The 18,901-nt window shown below is 45.1% G+C and overlaps 1 protein-coding gene and 1 pseudogene across 3 annotated transcripts in view; both read left to right on the top strand.

Moving 5' to 3' along the window:
• HMCN1 (hemicentin 1) overlaps positions 1 to 18,901 on the top strand; it is a 459,307-nt gene that overhangs the window by 104,356 nt on the left and 336,050 nt on the right. For all 3 annotated transcript variants that reach the window (XM_070055058.1, XM_051820384.2, XM_070055057.1), the window contains exon 2: positions 8,571 to 8,641. In XM_070055058.1, the coding sequence (XP_069911159.1) occupies positions 8,571 to 8,641 (71 nt within the window). The remainder of the gene's footprint in view (positions 1 to 8,570; positions 8,642 to 18,901) is intronic.
• LOC103344953 (protein SET-like) lies at positions 10,241 to 11,163 on the top strand (annotated as a pseudogene).

Consider the following 18,901-nt stretch of genomic DNA (forward strand, 5'->3'; position numbering starts at 1 on the left):
CAACTTTTGGATTATAGCAGTTTTCCCCCCCATAACCACCTTCCCACCCACAAACCATCCTATCTCCTACTCCTTCTCCCATCCCATTCTTCATTAATATTCATTTTTAATTAACTTTATATACAGAAGATCAGCTTAGTATGTATTAAGTAAAGATTTCAACAGTGTGCACCCACACAGACACACAAAGTATAAAGTACTGTTTGAGTACTAGTTATGCCATTAATTTACATAGTACAACACATTAAGGACAGAGATCCTACATGGTAAGTGCACAGTGACTCCCATGGTTGATTTAACAATTGACACTCTTATTTATGACGTCAGTATTCACCCAAGGCTCTTGTCATGATCTGCCAAGGCTATGGAAGCCTCTTGAGTTCACAAACTCTGGCCTTACTTAGACAAGGCCACAATCAAAGTGGAATGGCTCGTTCTTTCCACTGGGATCTCGCTCACAGAGATCTTTCATTTAGGTCATTTTTTTGCCACAGTGTCTTGGCTTTCCTTGCCTGAGATACTCTCAAGCAGCCCTGAGAGTTGTGAGACACACCTAGGTAGGCCTGCTAGAATCAGGAGTGCTCACGTTGGGTGTATTTGTTTGTTTCTGCCTTCCCTTGCAGTGTGCACTTGATTTAGGCTGGAGTGACTGCTGAATGAATCCATGTTAAGTATTTAAGGAAAACATTATGCACACATACACACATCTATTATAGTCCTAGCAGTGTCCCTGCTTCCTGGATTTTTCAGATAAACTGCTTACTTCATACATGCAGTTTTGGAACACTGAATTCTGTTCTCCCCGAACACACAGTCACGGAGCTGCATAGGGAGTGTTGTGGAAATCATCAGGGCTGAGACTGAGTCTGTTCTCGGCCCAAGTGGAAATCTCCGCAGTGTTCATTTCTTCCCCAAGGACTTGCAAACATGTTTTCTATGTTCTTCAACTTTTTTTCTTCTCCCTTCATAAATTTTCAAAATTTCTGGTGGTTAGATTTATTTGTACGAATATTATTGTAGAACTGTCAAAGAGAATGATTTAAACTGTGAAATGAATTCCAGTATTTTCGTCCTAAAATTCAGAGTATGTTTCCTTATTTCAGTATCCTTATTTGAATTTTAAAATGTTCTTGAACATGTTTATTTTCTTTTGTTTGCTTTCAGCATATACTGAAATATTGGAAAGTTTGTTAACTCATTAAATATGGCTTAAAATATTACATGTTCTCTTATGTCTTTGAGTATGCCTCATCAACAAATGGGTATATTTTGATGTTAAAAAGGCAATTTTAAGTTTAGGATTATGTGTAGAAGGGTACTGCAAAAGGTTTATGGAAAGGTGAAATTAAAAGGGTGAGTTTGGGGCCAGTGCTGTGGCGCACTAGGTTAATCCTCTGCCTGTGTCACCAGCATCCCATATGGACGCCCGGTTCTAGTCCTGGCTGCTCCTCTTCTGATCTAGCTCTCTGCTGTGGCCTGGGAATGCAGTGGAGGATGGCCCAAGTGCTTAGGCCCCTGCACCTGCGTGGGAGACCAGGAGGAAGCACCTGGCTCCTGGCTTCAGATCAGCATAGCTCCAGCCATTGCGGCCATTTGGAGGGTGAACCAACGGAAGGAAGACCTTTCTCTCTGTCTCTCTCACACTTTCTGTAACTCTACCTGTCCAATCAATCAATCATTAAAAAAAAGTGTGAATTTATTTTATTGCCAAGATTTTTTGTATTAATTTTTTTATAATACATGGAAAATGCATAGTATACAAATTATGGATAGATTTTAAGTTTTTTTGCACCAAATTCCATTTTGCTGTGAACTTTTTGAAATAGCTCACGAAACAGCCTGAATTTTGTTGCCATTAAAACATTCCACGGCTGTCTTTGAAAGAGTGCTTGCTTGGCAAAGGTCCAGTCTAAGCAGAAACATCCTACTCTGGCCCTCAGCGTCCTGTCCGTCCATCACGGAGCATTCTGCCTTGCTTCCTGTCCTCGACAGCTGTGCGGTGTGCTGACTTCATGCTAACTTCTGCTGTGCGCCCCGCTGGGCTGGGCAGTCCAGGAGGTGCGATGGCCCGTGTTCTCTGTATGCTCTCTGCAGTTACGTTGAATGCGTGGGTGCTAAGGCATCATGCAGCTCATTGTGAAATGCGCAAACCATTTGTATAAGGGAACAGAATACCATTTAGTATTCTGTCCGTAATAATTACCACGCTATGCATGAATTCATTGTTGACTCCAAGTTTATAAAATACACAGGCTTCATCACTTTGCTGACAAAACAACCGTTGAGGGTCTTAAGTGTTCTGAAAACGTTCTGATGTGAGTGGAAGCACACCCAGTTAATGAGCCCTGAAGAATGCTTGGTGTTAGCTCTCTGCAAAGTCTGAAAACAACTCTGCTTTTGTCATTTAGATGCAGATCATCTGAACGTGGTGCTGGACAGCAGTGTTATAATTGAGGATGGAGAAATCTGAAAAGAGTCTGTTACAGATTAAATTGAAACCCTACTACGCTGTGGCTTAGTAGGCTAAGCCTTTACCTGCTGCGCTGGCATCCCATATGGGCGCTGGTTCGTGTCCGGCTGCTCCTCTTTTGATCCAGCTCTCTGCTCTGGTATGGAAAGGTAGTAGGGTATGGCCTGAGTGCTTAGGCCACTCCACCTGCTTGAGAGACCCAGAGGAAGTTCCTGGCTCCTGGCTTTGGATCGGTCTGGCTCAGCCCATTGCGGCCACTTGGGGAGTGAACCAGCAGGTGGAAGACCTTTCTCTGTCTGTAACCCTACCTCTCAATATATAAATAAAATCTTTAAAAAAAAAAAAGTAAAAGTAAATATAGTTAAAATCTAATGTTTTATAGCATCTCAAAGCAGGAAACAGAATATTAATTTTATTCTGAAAACAGCTTTAATGCTTTATCTATGCACATTTATACTGGCATCTTTGCATTTCAATATATTTGCACCAAAATAAGTTAATCTTTTAATTCTACTTTTTTCCCACAAACTTTTTGTGGTAACCTCATATGCCAAAAAGAGGAAAGCAAATGCAAACACTGTTATCAAATCCTGCAGACCCTAGCAGGGCACAGCCCATTGTCGTCTTATTATCAAGGAACCACTTGGAGTCAAGTGGGAAAAGTACAAGGAGCAGAAATCTTTGAGTGGAAAGGAAAAAGGAAGTGAGGGACTGGATATTGATCTTGCCAAATGTAGCAGTGAAAGAAAATATTACACTGTGAATTCATTATTTTCTCAAGTACAATCTAGCAGTTTAGATTAGGAGGACAATGGCTGAGATAAAATAAATCCAACCCATCTGATAAATCTGTGTGGAATGGAAACAGCAGAATGACTGAAAAGAGGAAAGACTTCCATAGAGCTGCAGGCACAGTTATTTTTTAAAATCAAAAATAGTCTGAGTGGGACACATTTCTTACGTTTGCATTGCTACATATTACCTCAATGTTTCTTTCCTTAAGAATGAGCTCTGTGGGAAATCCTGCCTATTGATCATCCGTATCAATGACTTGAAAAGGAGCGCTAATCCACATCAGCACTGACCTGGGAGCTTGGTCTTCAGCCATGCCTGCAGGCTCTAGGGAAACAAGGAAATAAAGGATCTGAAGCCGTGGGTTTAGCCTTCAACCCGCCACCCCCACCCCCCACGGCGTGCCTCCTGCCTCCCAAGATTCACTGGGAATCTGTAAGTGAATACAAGGTGCTGAGAGTCAGGTGAGGTGTCTCAAAGCACTGGCCAGTCCTTGTGCTATGTGTGGCCACTTGCTGTCATGTCCAGGCACATGGTATTGGTGGTGGTGGGGGGCCCGAGAGGCTGTGGTGTTAGTTATCACCTGAGCTTTGTGGATCTTGTTGATGTTGGACTTTGGGGTGCCACACGATATCACCGTGTGCTTATTAATAAGTTCCCAATATTAAAAAGCCTGTGTGGGTTCTTGCCCAATATTGAGAAGAATTCTGAACACCAGCATAGGTGAACGAGGCAGCAGGGTACGTTTTAAGCTTTTATTAAGTGAGAAAGATGCATAGGAGAGTGAGAGTGTTAGTCCAGTCTAAGGAGAAGGGACATTCTGGAGATCAGGTTGGGGTCCACACCAAGCAGAGAGCAAGCCACAGCCACGTGCAGCAAGTGTTTTGAGCAGCTGTCCACAGCTTATCACAAGCAGCGAAGCAGAGGCAGAGCGATTTTGGGGTGCTCCTTGCCTCTTATGTTTTTCAAAGGGGAGTGGTTACATGGTCTGGTGGGCAGGGGCACCCAAGTGTGGTTGGGTAGGGCATGAGGTCACACAGGGGAGTGACGAAGGCGTGGTCTTCCAGCTCCCACACCTGCTCAGTTCTATCCTGTATGCCTGCCTACCTCACTGCCAGTGTACCTTCCACCTACTGCAGAGGCTCAGGGAGGGGCAGCAACTCTCAAGCATTTGAGCTGTAAAGACTTGCGACTATGAGGGGACTTCAGATTGTTCATGGAAAAGTGGCATGAAAAGATGTTATTTCAGTGCAACACACTTTTGAAATTCTTGTTTAGTTTTTTCAGTTGCATTTCTGTGAACTTTGTGACGATCCCTATATGCATGAGATAGTGACTGACTTGATAAATACGACACTACCTGTGAGCTTGCCACATAGGACTTACAAAAGAGATCAGCCAGATAGAAGACTTTACTTGTCTCTAATCTGAAATCCAGAACTCCTTCCAGTGATTAGTAGTTCCACGCTAGCTCTTTCCCACACCTCTTACTTCTGCACTTACTACCTTACACTGTGGTTATCTACATTTTATCTTCTCCACTACACCACTGGGACTTAGAGGGAAGGTCCATGTTGATTCATGTTTGTGCTACCATGGCAACCACACGTAGTAAGTGTTCCATGTATGTTCGTTAAATAGACTCGAGAAGGAATTTTCCAGTGCCATATCCTTGTGTGTTTCAATTATAGTACTTATTAGGCAAGAGGGACAGTGTTCTTCAGCCTATTAAAGACAAAATCCAGGCATCCGAGAATAGGAATTCTGGGTGTTGTGTGCGTCCAGTTAGGGGCCCTGAAGGTGATCCCTCCTTCCATGGTCCAGAGGAAAGGGGTAGAACTTCAGTGGAGAGATTGTTGTTCATGGTACTAATCCTGGGAAGCAAGGAAGGCCAGTGCGTGACGCAGGAAGTCAGATCTCGTAACAACCCTTCCTGTACCACCCTCTGCCATCGGCCTTCTCTACACCTCGCGCTCTCTTCCCTTGCCTGTGGATGAAGGGGATTGAACCACATGGTCTCTAATGCCCTTTCTAGCCGTCTGATTCTATTTGGCGGTTTTTTATATTGTTATTTATTTTTTTTTTTTTGCAAACAAGTACATAAAATCAGCTGAATAAAGTGGAGATGACCTCTGCGTTCTGTTGGGAATTAGGCAACTTTGTTCTTCCTGTATTTTTATGACACCATCAAGACATTAAAGCACACTACAGAAAAGACAACAGGTGCACAGAGATGGGACTTAAACGGGGCCTTATAGAGTGAGAGGTGCAGACCAAGGACATGAGGACGGCTGTGGGAAGGAGAGGGGGTGCGACGGCTTTGTGCTGGGGGCATTGACAAGGTTTGAAGTTCCAATGAATAGAGGAGAGGCCTGGATTGCCTTTGAGCGTTGCCGTTTAATTCTGGAATGAGCCAAGGACCGTGTTGAGGCAGGAGGAGAGACAGAGCTGTACCTGCTGAACAAAGGCTTGGCAGGGGATGAGTGAAAGGGAGGGGAGGGGGAGGTCACTAATGACAGAGCTGGCACAGGCTCTGTTAATGAATAGGCAGACTGGAACGGAAGCAAGCCGGGAGGGAAGGAGGACTGATCTGGCCAGTGGCCTTGTCATTCAGTTAGGGAGAGTTGGAAAGGGTGCTTACAGCTGCAGGGAAATGCAGCCAGGCAAGTGGACCCTTCCTGAGAACTCATTTCTCATAGCTGATTAACAGTTTATCACAGCTTTCCAGGGTGGCGGGCAGACCTGTTTGGTAATGAGCTTTAGGAGAGATTTCCTGCATTTGTTGAAAGTGGGTCTGTGTGTAAGAGTCCGGTTAATTAGAATAAAGTCACATCATTCCTGTTATTTTATTAGCATTCCTTGATCCTCACTGTTAAAGAATAGACATAAATCCAGAGCTGTGATGATGATGAATAAGAATGTTCTTGCCTATTGACATTTTGTTTTTTAGATTTACTTATTTATTTGAAAGACAAGAGTTACAGAGAGAGAGAGAGGGAGAGATTAACCTTCTATCTGCTGGTTCATTTCCCAAATGGCCGTAGCAGCCAGGGCTGGGCCAGGCTGAAGCCAGGAGCTTCATTCAGGCCTCCCATATGGATGAACAGTCCCAAGAACTTGAGCCATCTTCCACTGCTTTCCCAGGTACATTAGCAGGAAGCTGGATCCGAAGTGGAGCAGCCGGAACTTGAACCAACATCCATTGGGTTGCTGGGGCTTTAACCTGATGCATCACAGCTCTGGCCCCTACCTGTCTACACTCTTCATTCTTATAGATTTTTTTTTCTAGTATTCTTGTATTTCTTTCTACTTCTTGAATTTTAGGTTTGGATTATTTCACCGGAATGCCATGTTAGGAACATATAACATTGGTTTGATAATGCTGTTGACAGTTTATAGGGCAGGGCGTAACTGCTTGGAATGTTCTTTGCTGTTTTGCATTCCTTTGCAAAGTATGCCATTGTTTAGTCTTGATGGGGTAGGCTTCTTGGGATATGACTTTTACACAGCTAATGACAGTTCTTTGTATGGAATGCAGATGTTTGCATTCTCACTGTTTCTCTAATCTCCTTTCCTTTCCTTTTGCAAACTGTAAGGTGTCTAATCTGTAGTGAAGGAATGAGGCATTCTCCCCTGTTGTTTCTCCATCCACCTCTACTTTCCAAGAAAAATTACATGGGTTATGGCAGACAAATTGTGCCTCCAGTTCCCTTCATTTACTTTAAAAATCGTGCCTCGTGTGTTTGTATGATATATGGCACACTGCGGAAGATTTGGCTAATTACCATCCTTTGAAGGCACAGAGTTCTTCTCCAGCAACATGCCTTTGAAGCCAGAACATATTTTATAAAAGTTAAGTGTTAAGTGTCTTTTTATAAAATTATTTGTTAGAGTTGCACATTCTGGTTTTGAATGTAGCCTATAACTTCATTACCTAAAATAGAGGACCTTTCATCTGCCAGGGAATTGAAGGTGGTATGCCTATACGTAATACCCAGATAAATGCACCCATCCAAAATGCTTCTGACCAACACTGTTTTGGACCTTGTATTTTTTCAGATTTTGAAATATTTACCTGTACGTAATGAGCTATCTTGGAGATGTGACCCAGTCTGAACATGAGATTCAGTTATATTTCATATGTAACATATATGTAACATGAAGGCAGTTTTATTCAATATTTGTAGTGTGTCATGTGGAATTTTCCATTTGGGGTGGCATGCTGGTATTCTGAATGTTTTGACGTTGGAGCATTTGGAGTTTCAGATTTTGGGTTAAAGATACCTAAATTGGTACGACTACTGAAATCTGTGGATGCTTTCTAATCAAAGTAATACCCATACTCATAAAAAGCTTTATTTTTCTATTTTAAAAAATTTATGTATTTGAAAAGCAGAATGTGAGAGAGGGAGAGGGAGAGAGATTGAGAGAGAGAGAGAGATATCAATTGATCTTCCATCTGCTGGTCAAACCCCAAATGCCTGCACCAGCTAGAGTTGGGTCAAGCCAAAGCCAGGAACCAGGAATTCCATCCAGATCTCCCATATGGTAGTAAAAGACCCAAATACTTAAGTTGTCATCTGCTACCTACCATGGTATACATTAGCAAGAACCTGGGTCAGAAGCAAAGGCAGGACTTTATCCTAGACATTCTGATATAGGATGTGGATATCTCAGTAGCAGTTTAACCTGATATACCACAATCCTTGCCCCTCAACTTACCAAAAGTTAATTAAAAAAGAATAAGCTTGGGGCTGGTGCTGTGGCCCAGCAGGTAAGCTGCCAGCTACAGTGCCAGCATCCCATGTAGGTGCTGGTTGAGTTCTGGCTGCTCCACTTCAGATCCAGCTCCTTGCTGATGGTCTGGGAACACAGCAGAGGATGGCCCAAGTCCCTGGGTTCCTGCACCCACATGGGCGACCCAGAAGAAGCTCCTGGCTTTTTGCCTGGTTCAACCCCAGCTGTTGGAGCCATTTGGGAAGTGAACCAGCAGATGGAAGATTCATTCTCTCTCTCTCTCTCTCTCTCTCTCTCTCTCTCTCTCTCTCTCTCACAGCCTAAGTACTCGGAGACCTGAATGGAGTTCCATTTGTCCCAGCCCTGGCCATTGCGACCATTTGGGCAGTGAAACAGCTGGTGGAAAATCCAGCCCCCCCCCCCGCCCCCAACTCCCTTTTAAGTACATTTTTTTTTAAATTGAGAAAAAGTGTTATTTTGTTGTTTCTTATGGTGCACAATGAAGACATTTGCAAGCCTTTAATGGTATTGGCTACTGTTTACTGACCTGTACCACCTTTTATCTTCGCAGAAATCGGCCCGGTGACAATTACCACAGATCCCAAGAAATTTCAGTATGAACTCAGAGAACTGTATGTTCAGGTAAATGCTTGCTTTCAATTTGACTACTTTTGGGGGTCATGATTTTCCACATTGTCTGGTGGAGGTCATTGTGGTGTTCCAGGGAGCTGGTAAGTATCAGTTGCTTTCCTCACCTGAGTCCTGAATAGACTGAGCAACAGACATGGGAGGAGAGCAGATCTGGGCAGATGCAGCCTCACTGGTGCGCTCTCTGGGGCTGCTGTCCCACTGCAGGGCCAGAGACGGGTGGTTGAGACGGAGATAGTTGGGCCCCCAAAGCCTCCACCGGGACCCGGGTGAGTCCCTTCACTTAGAAGCAGAGAGAATAGTTGCTGGTCCTCTCCCACATCAGTGATGATGTAGCCAGGGTGGTTTTGGTATCTGTGCTGTAAGCCGGCGTGGGGGTGTTTTCCACTGTAACGTGTGCTTACTAAAGGTGCCGAGTCTCACTGGTTGACTGTCCTGCAGACAGAGCGTGGTGGTGTGATCGCAGCCCTCTCTGTGCTGCGGATCCTTGGTCTTGGAGCTTGTCTCCCTGTACTGTGCTCCGTGGTCTCTGCTGCCATCCTCTCTCGGCTTCCTGGCCACTCCCGCCGCTCATCTGGGCGGTTGGTACCTGACTTAGCAGCCCCCTTTCCCCTTCAGCTTTGCCATCATTCCAGGGGGGACTTCAGCCTGTGCGGGGATGACCTCCCGGCCCACAGTCCTTTGACCTACTGCTCATCTTCAGTGGTCTCTCCTCTGCACTGTGTCTTAATCTTCTGTCCCCACAGACGCCCTGGGCCTTGACATTGCCAACTGTTAATCTTCCCGATGGCTGACTTGAGCATCTTACTCCCAGCAGCAGGTGTCTGTCCGGTCCATCCCAGGGGCAGCTTCTTACCACAGTGGCTCTTGCACGTCCAGCCCTCCAGGCCTCTGGCCCCGAGTCTTTCTCCCAGGCCATCCCATTTCTCCTTTTTTCACTTTTTTTCCAGTTTAGCTCAGAGGTGTACCATTTTAGAAACACTGCTTTTCCTCTTTTCTGTTAAAACAGTGAAACCTTGCGCCTGGATAACCCCTACTGTGCGCTTTGTGTGTGTGCACTAGCGGCCAAGTGCTGTGGTGCTCTTACGACAGGACAGATTGATCCTACTGTGAGTTCTCAGCCATTCATCTCAGGGGGATTCAATACTCCCATGATCCTGCTGCATTTCTTTGGCCAATTAGACTTCCCATTCCTCTTGGTTATAATGATAGATCTTCTCTGTTCTCCTTAAACTTTCATCCCACCACCCTCTGCCTGCTGGCTCATTTAGCAAATAATCTCTGAGCACTGACTTCACGCAGTGTTTCACACACGGGCGTGTACAAAGGAAGCCCTCTGCCTCCTCATGCCTTACATACAAGGGCACCTCAGAAGGGTCACAGGAAAATGAAGTCCATTTTGGTGCTGAAATTTGTGAAATCATTGCACACTTTTATGATAAAATACTCCATGAACTTCTTAAACTCTCATAACCTGTTTACAGCCACCTGACTTTCTCACTGATACCTGTTTCTCACAACTGCTTAAGAGTTCCCAGCGAGTCCTGTGACCTTCTTCCTGCCTGGTGCTGGTGCTTGGTCTTTGCTCGCAGTATGACCTCCAAATGCCCGTCTCTCACTCCTGCCTCAAACGAAGAAGCCAAGACCAGCTCCTGGCCCCAGGATGGTGGACATATGGGTCTTCTGGGTTTGTTGAAGGGAGAGGAAGCAAATGAACATATTGATGAAGTACAAAATGGAATAGACTTAATGAGCAAACCAGTCTGGAGATTTTGAACGTAGAACAGAATGTAACAAACTCTGCCACCATGTTTTCACCAGAATCCCAGAATTTTGGTAACGGCGTTGTCAGCGATCCACAAGGATCTGCACCGCTCCGGGAGGAGGATGAAGAGGTGCTGCATTGTCTGACCAGAGTCAGAGACAGAATTTGAGGATGCTAAATCGGGTTACAGGATAGAGTTTCAATTTTTTAATGAAAATCCTCACTTCGAAAATAAAGTTCTCCCCAAAGGATTTCACGTGAATGAGAGTGGTGGTCCGTCCTCGCAGTTCACTGAAATCAAGTGGACATCTGGAAAGGATTTGAGGAAACGGTCAGGTCAGACGCAGAACAGAGCGAGCAGGAGGAGGCAGCGGGAGGAACCAGAGAGCTGCTTACCTGGTTTCCTGGCCATTCTGATGCAGGTGCAGACGACTTAGGAGAGGTCATCAAAGATGCGTGGCTGAATCCATTGCAGTAGTGCTTGGTTCCTGAACCAGATGACAAGGAAGAGGAGGGAGGTGGGGAGGAGGATGACAGTGATGATGCAGTAGGAGGATTGGGAGACACTGATGAAGGAGGGGATGAGGATGCAGGTGAAGGAGATGAAGATGGTGATGAAGATCACTAGTAGAAAACGCTGATGGATTTCAGGCTGCTTTTTTGTCTGTGAATTCTCTCTAGTTCCTGGGTTAGAGTTGCTCTCAGTTCTATTTTCTACCCTCTTGTGCTCACTCTCCCTGTTTTTGTGGTCTCTGTCCTCTGCACCATGGTTCTCATCTTGTTATGGGGAAAATACCTTAAGCAGAATACCATGGGAAAAGAATCTTCACCTCAGGATAGCTATCATACCCCCCCCCCCAAAAAAAAAGTACTGGTGAGGATGTTGGGGGGAAGGTACTGGAATACACTATTGGTGGGAATGTGAACTAGCACAGCCATTGTGGAAGGCAGTATGGAAATTCTTCCAATATCTGAAAATACGTCTCCATATGATCCAGCCATCCCACCCCTGGGCAGTGACCAAAAGGAAATGAAATCGGCAGATAAAAGAGTCACCTCTACCCCCGTGTCTGTTAAGCAACTCAGTTCACAATAGCTAAGATAAGGAATCAACCCCGATGTCCATCAGCTATGACTAAATAAAGAAAATGTATTATATGGACACTGTGGAATACAACTCAGCCATCAAAAAGAATAAAATTCTATCTTTTTCAACAAAATGGAAACCACTGGAAGCCATGCTTAGTGAAATAAGCCAGTCCCCAAAAGACAAGTATATGGTTTCCAAGATTGTGGTAACTTAATATAGAGCACAAAATGTAATTATGTGAGTGAATTCGACATTTTGAGATTTGATTATTGTTTACAGCCCTTGTCTATGTTACTGGAGAAGCAAGGGTTCTTGTCTTCACACAAGAAAGAATTCAGGTGTGAGAGAGTAAGAGGAAAGCAAAATAGCAAGGTTTGTTAGGGTAGGAACATCCATAAGAAGGATGGGCACCTCTCCAAACAGGACCTGAGAGAGAGCGCCCAGTTGCTCAGACTGGGGAAGGGCGGGGTTACATGGTTGAGTGGAGAGAGTACACCTGGGCAGGCCAGGGGGCGGCTCAGCAGAGAGGCAGAGGGCTGAGCGCGCCATCTAGTTGAGACCGGGGTTTTTAAGGGGATGGGTCTTGCCTTCCTGCCTTTTCCCTCTCCCTCTCCTTCTTCTCCGGAACAAAGGACTTTATGGATGTAAATACAAAAAATTCCTTTCTGAGTTATCAGAGGAAGCCTGGCTGGTGTTGCCCCGCCTTAGAGGGGCCTTAGAGAAAGGATGGTTATCCGGTAGAAGGGGCAGGGCGTTTGAAGTGCATATACTGGGCTGCACCTGGAAGGTTATCAGGATGACTTTGAGATGCGGATGCTAGACCTAGATGTCAACTCCTTAGGCTTTTGTCACACACACATAAGCTCATTTTTGACTTCCTACCCAACATATACTCTTGAGTAACTGGTTTTTCTAGTCACTGCTTGTTGAATTCTTTATTTAGTGGAGGGTTAAACTCATGATTATAAAATAAACTGAAAAAATGTCATTGTAAAAATTAAAAGAAAAAATAAGGAAAGGAGACAGGGTGGAGGTATGGGAGAGAGAGTGGAAATATGGGGGGGAGAGTAGGGTGAGAAGTATTATTATGCTATGAAATCTGTGTATTTGAAGTGTAAGAAAAAAAGGGGCACAGAGCAGAGAGGAGACAGGATATGAACTTGCAACCAGACTGGAGTTATTCAAAGAAAATAAATCCACAGAGGTGGGTGAGCAGCTGCCAGCGTGCATGCAGACTGAGTATGTGGCAGAGGGCCCAGACCCCAGGGCTGGGCTTTTTTATATCTTAGGTGGGCTGGGGGTGGGGGTGGGCGTAGAGGGCAGCAGAGGTGAATTCCTCCACAGGGGTCTTCCAAGTTTGACTCCTGCCCCAACCTGGGGAAGACTGTGGGGGGTCGGGGGTGGTGAGGACAATAGGATGTGAGACCTAATTGAGATTCAGGGACAAGAGATAAATTCCTATTTTCTCTCCTTTGGGCAGTGAGGTAGAATGGCTGAGGCTTATGCCCTTGTTCCATCATGAAGTACATTAAATTTGTTTACTTCCTATAAATTTATTTTTTTTTTTTTAAAAGTGGTTGTGGAGCCAGTGTTGTGGTGTAGTAGGTAGAGCTGCCACCTGTGAAGCCAGCATCCCACAAGGGGACCAGTTTGTGTCCTGGCTGCTCCACTTCCAATCCAGCACCCTACTAATGGCCTGGAAAGGCAGGGGAAGGTGACCCAAGTCTTTGGACCCCTGTCACCTTCCTGGAAGACTTGGATGATGCTCCAGGCTTTGGCCCAGCCCAGTGCTGGCATTTGTGGCCATTTGTGGAGTGAACCAGCGGATGAAAGCTGTCTCTCTCCTTGTGTCTCCCCCTTTCTGCCTGTAACTCTGGCTTTCAGAATAAATAAATCTTTTTAAAAAATTTGCTTCCAATTAACAACTTCTGTCTTGCTTGATTACATCAGTGCCGTAGAGGTCGTGTGTTTACTGCATTCATTTTCTCATCTCTCCTGCCACTCAGTCTGTTTCATTTCATTTTTTAAAATTTGAGATGCCGAGTTGGGGGCCGGGGTGGGGGGGGACACAGAAGGGTGAGTGATCGCCCATCCACTGGTTCACTCCTCAGTGCCCGTAAGGGCTACAGTTGGGTCGGGCTGAAGCTAGGAGTCTGGAACTCAACCCACGTCTCCCACGTGGGAGTCAGGGCCCCGACCACTTGGGCCGTCTCTGCCGCATGCCAGGGTGGGTATAAGTAGGAAGCTGGCATCAGGAACGGAACTGGGACTTGGACTCAGGTATCCTGACTGGGGATGTGGGTGTCCAGGTGGCATCTTACCCACAATGCCAGGCACCCACCCTCCTCAGTCTGCTTCAGTCTGCTCACCTTTCCTCTGGGAGAACCCGTAGCTTGTGACCAGTCCTTCCCACCTTCATTATGTGGGGTGGACGTCTTTGAGGTCTTTGACAATGTTGTTCTCTTCCACTTCTCGATCCATTCATTTCTCTCACGCATTCCCCTGTTCTTCCTGCTCAGCTTCCAGGACGGCTTATTTCCTCCCGCTTGGCCGTTATGTGCAGGGGTGGACCTGGGCCCTTCGTGTCCTCCAGTGTTGTGTCTGCTTCCTACTCACGTGACTGGGTTTTTGGCCTGGACCTCTCTCCTGAGGAGCAGGCCTTCATTTCAGTCTCAGCAGTGTCGCAGTCACTGTCGCAGGTTCTTTCTCTGGTGTCCCAAATGTGGTTCTTGATCCTTGATCACTGTCCGTTGAGTGTAGCCTTCAGTGAAGTGGTTTCCAGCCAAGTGTCTGAGTCTTCCTTCATACCCCTCATGTCAAAACCTTTTTTGAATCTTAATTTTCTTTCTTTTTTTTGACAGGCAGAGTTAGAGAGAGAGAGAGAGGGAGGGAGGGAGGGAGGGAGGGAGGGAGAGAAAAGTCTTCCTTTTTTGTTGGTTCACTCCTTCCTAATGGCTGCTACGGCCGGCGCTCTGCGCCATTCTGAAGCCAGGAGCCAGGTGCTTCCTCCTGGTCTCCCATGGGGTGCAGGGCCCAAGCACTTGGGCCATCCTCCACTGCACTCCCTGATCACAGCAGAGAGCTGGCCTGGAAGAGGGGCAACCGGGACAGAATCTGGCATCCCAACCGGGACTAGAACCTGGGGTGCCAGTGCTGCAGGTGGAGGATTAGCCTGGTGAGCTGTGGCACCAGCCAGAGTCTTAATTTTCTAAAAAATGACTTCTGTTTCCACTGGCACCATCCTAGTTCTAGTTACTGTATCTTTAGTTTAAACAAATGCAGAAAAGCATCTAAAGATTTTCTCTTGCATGTACACATGCTTTTATTTTCCAGGCGTTACTGTATTTTGCAGAGAGAATAATCATTTGAAAATACAACACTGAACATTTCCACCTAACACCATACCCACCTGTCCCCGTACCCTGCCTCAAAACATTCTTTGCATGGATCTGAGTGACCTGAGACTTGCTGACCTTGCAGCCCCATGGAGTGTCCCCCTCCTGCAGGGTTCTGGGCTCTGCCATGGGGCCTCCCGTGGGGCACTCCCCCAGCCCTCCACCTCTTTTGCCTCCTTGCCCATTTCCCCATGCGGGCTCTGCACAGGATCCTCTCCTTGCATGGAATCCTGGTCTTCCAGCTTCTCTTCACTTGCACCTCGCTAACCTCATTTAAAAATCCTGTACGCAAAGCCCGTCCAGAGCACCGGCTCTCGGAGAATCCTGCCCTCCCATGCAGGCAAGGTCACACTTGCTGCTTCTCTCTGTGTCATGGAAGGGCTATGCCTGACTTAGCATCAATACTGTCCATAGAGAACATGCCCGCTTTTTAATCAGCAAATGGATCACCCCCATGTACAGAAGAGCAGGTTTTGAATCACAGAAGTACAGCACTTTGGTTGGTTTCACTGTTGAGTGAATAGACTGTCCTTGCTCCAGGAATTGGTTATAGATCCTTGATCAAATATAAGTTGGCTGTAGATGTTTGGGTTGATTTTTGGTGTTTCTATTCTGTTCCATTGGTCTATCCATCTGTTTCTGTACCAGTACCATGCTGTTTTGATTACAACTGCCCTGTAGTATGTCTTGAAATCTGGTATTGTTATGGCCCTGGCTTTGTTTTTGTTGTACAAGACTGCTTTAGCTATTCGAGGTCTCCTGTGTCTCCATATGAATTTCAGCATCATTTTTTCCAGATCTGAGAAGAATGTCTTTGGTATTTTGATTGGTATCACATTGAATCTATAAATTGCTTTTGGGAGAATGGACATTTTGATGATATTGATTCTTCCAATCCATGAGCATGGAAGATTTTTCCATTTCTTGGTATCCTCTTCTATTTCTTTCTTGAAGGTTTTGTAATTCTCATCATAGAGATCTTTAACGTCCTTGGTTAAGTTTATTCCAAGGTATTGGATTGTTTTTGTAGCTATTGTGAATGGGATTGATCTTAGAAGTTCTTCCTCAGCCATGGCATTGCCTGTGTCTACAAAGGCTGTTGTTTTTTGTGCAATGATTTTTATATTCTGCTACTTTGCCAAACTCTTCTAAGAGTTCCAGTAGTCTCTTAGAGTTCTTTGGATTCCCTAAATAAAGAATCATATCATCTGCAAAGAGGGATCGTTTGACTTCTTCCTTCCCAATTTGTATCCCTTTAATTTATTTTTCTCGCCTAATAGCTCTGGCTAGAACCTCCAGAACTATATTGAATAGCAGTGGTGAGAGTGGGCATCCCTGTCTGGTACCAGATCTCAGTGGAAATGCTTCCAACTTTTCCCCATTCAATAGGATGTTGGCTGTGGGTTTTTCATAGATTGCTTTGATTGTATTGAGGAATGTTCCTTCTGTACCCAATTTGCTTAGGGTTTTCATGAATGACTTGATTGAGAGTTGTATGTAACATGAACAGAATCAGGACATAGGATGTTAGACCCCAAGTTAGGCACTCTGTTTTCCAATCCAATGTCTGTTCAGGGGTGAATCTTTTTTTTGTGCATATCTTTATTGATAAACTATAAAGTAAAATGACTAATATTTAATAAATATGTAAGCCATTGCATATATTATCCTGTAACTGTGTTTTGCTTTTCCTGAATTTCTTCTGATGACCTTTTCCACTAACAGTTCTGTATTTCCTTTCACCTGTGAGCCATTATCTTGCCACTTATTTGCTATTCATTTTTATCTCCCTCTTATTAGAAAAATCCTCTTTGGATGTCCAGAATCTCTGAAAAACATGGTTAGAAACGTTTCTGTCCTGCACATGGATTATAGAGATTGCCTGTCCTGGTTGTCTGATCCCCTGTTCTGGTGTGAGTTACTGAGGGCAAGAGCCCAGTAGCTCTCACTCAGCTTCTGCCACATCAGGGGGATGGACCAGTGTCTGTAGGAGAGTGTATGTAAATACATGTTATTTGGGGTAGTGACTTTTTAGCATTGTACATTTAACAATAAAACTATATTCAATAATATTTTAACTTTATTGATGTGCAAAAGATACCTTAGAAGCCTAAGCATCTGTTTTCCTTGCACTGTAGAGATTCAGAAGGGAGAAGTGTTGGGGATTTATCGCTGATAGAATGAAGGGAGAGGATTTACTGTACTCATTCCGCCGTCTTTCTCTCTGTGAGAATACAGCTGGACTGTATTCTTGGAAATCTGGCCAGAATGAAAATACCCACATTGCCCATGAGCCCTGGTACTGGCGCTTCCTGACTTCCTGCCACTTCCTTTCTTTGGACAGTGCCCTTATCCTGCTCGCTCCTTTAGTCTCCTGCCCGAGTCTGGAACAGAACGTCCACAGGGTCATGTAATTTTATCCCTGTCCAAAAATAGTCTTCCTTTTCTCTCCCCTGGAGTGAAAGCTGTGCCCATTTCTCTGGAGTTTTCTCTGGATAGGCCTTATACACAGCGTCCGAGAGGATGTTGAAATACAGCAGCCAGCTGGGGAGAAAGCCAAATATTTCCTCTCGACTTCGTTCTACACTGGGCACTGTTAAATGCATTGGGAATACCATAGAAGTGGTTTCAAAGTTTACAGTGAATTATTCTTTCTGAAGTCAGCGGTGAAAGTTTTCATTAAGTAAGTACCACGAAGACTCTATGCAACTGCCACACTGAGTGCCTAACCTATCTTGTTTTTTTTATTCATTGTTTGCTAACAGAATATTTTCCTAATTCCTATATTGGCAAGAAGCCAAATTCTACAAATTCAAATTTTAACATAACCTCTGCACCCTTCTTAAGTTCCCCCTCTACCTTTTTTTTTTTTTTTTTGGACCGAGTGGACATTGAGAGAGACAGAGAGAAAGGTCTTCCTTTGCCATTGGTTCACCCTCCAATGACCGCTGTGGCTGGCGCACCACGCTGATCCGAAGCCAGGAGCCAGGTGCTTCTCCTGGTCTCCCTTGGGGTGCAGGGCCCAAGCACCTGGGCCATACTCCACTGCCCTCCCGGGCCACAGCAGAGAGCTGGCCTGGAAGAGGGGCAGCCGGGACAGAATTTGGCGCCCCGACCAGGACTAGAACCCGGTGTGCCGGCGCCGCAAGGCGGAGGATTAGCCTAGTGAGCCGCGGCGCTGGCCTCCCCCTCTACCATTTTTAGTAACTACCCCAAATGGACTGATAGCAGGCGCAGCAAGGAATGCTGCCCTACTAAAACATACTGAGGTTTTTTAAAAAAAGAAAACTTGAAAAAAATCCTTTCACGTTTATGTTGGTTTGAGAGTAAGAAGAGCAAATCTGGTTTGAAGTAAATCGGATAACCATTTGTTAACATTGCAGAAAGCTCAGCTGTTTTCTCAGAGATTTGGAATTAATGAGTAAAAGCAACCTAAAATCTTCCACGGAAAATTTAACAAAAGACAGCTATACTTAGATCACTCAATTTATCACATTAATTTCATTTCCCTTGATCCTCTTCTTGTGGAATACAGAGAAGTGCCTTGAAAAGCACTGAGGGCGGGCTCTGGGGAAAGTAAGAAGGATGAATGACAGTAAATGGTGCTCGGCTCACACAGAGCTTGGGAACTGAGATCCCGTAAGTATGCAGTGCAGAGTCCTGCCGCAGGTCACATTCTTCATGAGGAACCGTGCAGCGTGTTGAGTTGTATAAAATGCTGTTGGCAGTGATATGCTTTCAAGCTTCTTATCCAAATGTTTTAAAGGACAAAAAGCATATTAATGAAACATTTGAAATGTGGGGGGAAATCCACCAAGATAGTTGTACAATAATGGAACTGCAGTTCTAACTTTCATGTATGTAGTTGATCCCCACTCTAAAAATCTTCTCACATAAGTTAATTTTGTGAAGGCTTTTAATAGAAATTACTTTAAGACAGTAGGAGTAAGATTAAAGATGTGTGGAAGAGGATGATCTCCTAACAGGGTAGAGGTACAAAGATC

The sequence above is a fragment of the Oryctolagus cuniculus genome, chromosome 13 (assembly GCF_964237555.1).
Source record: "Oryctolagus cuniculus chromosome 13, mOryCun1.1, whole genome shotgun sequence".
Lineage (NCBI taxonomy): Eukaryota > Metazoa > Chordata > Mammalia > Lagomorpha > Leporidae > Oryctolagus > Oryctolagus cuniculus.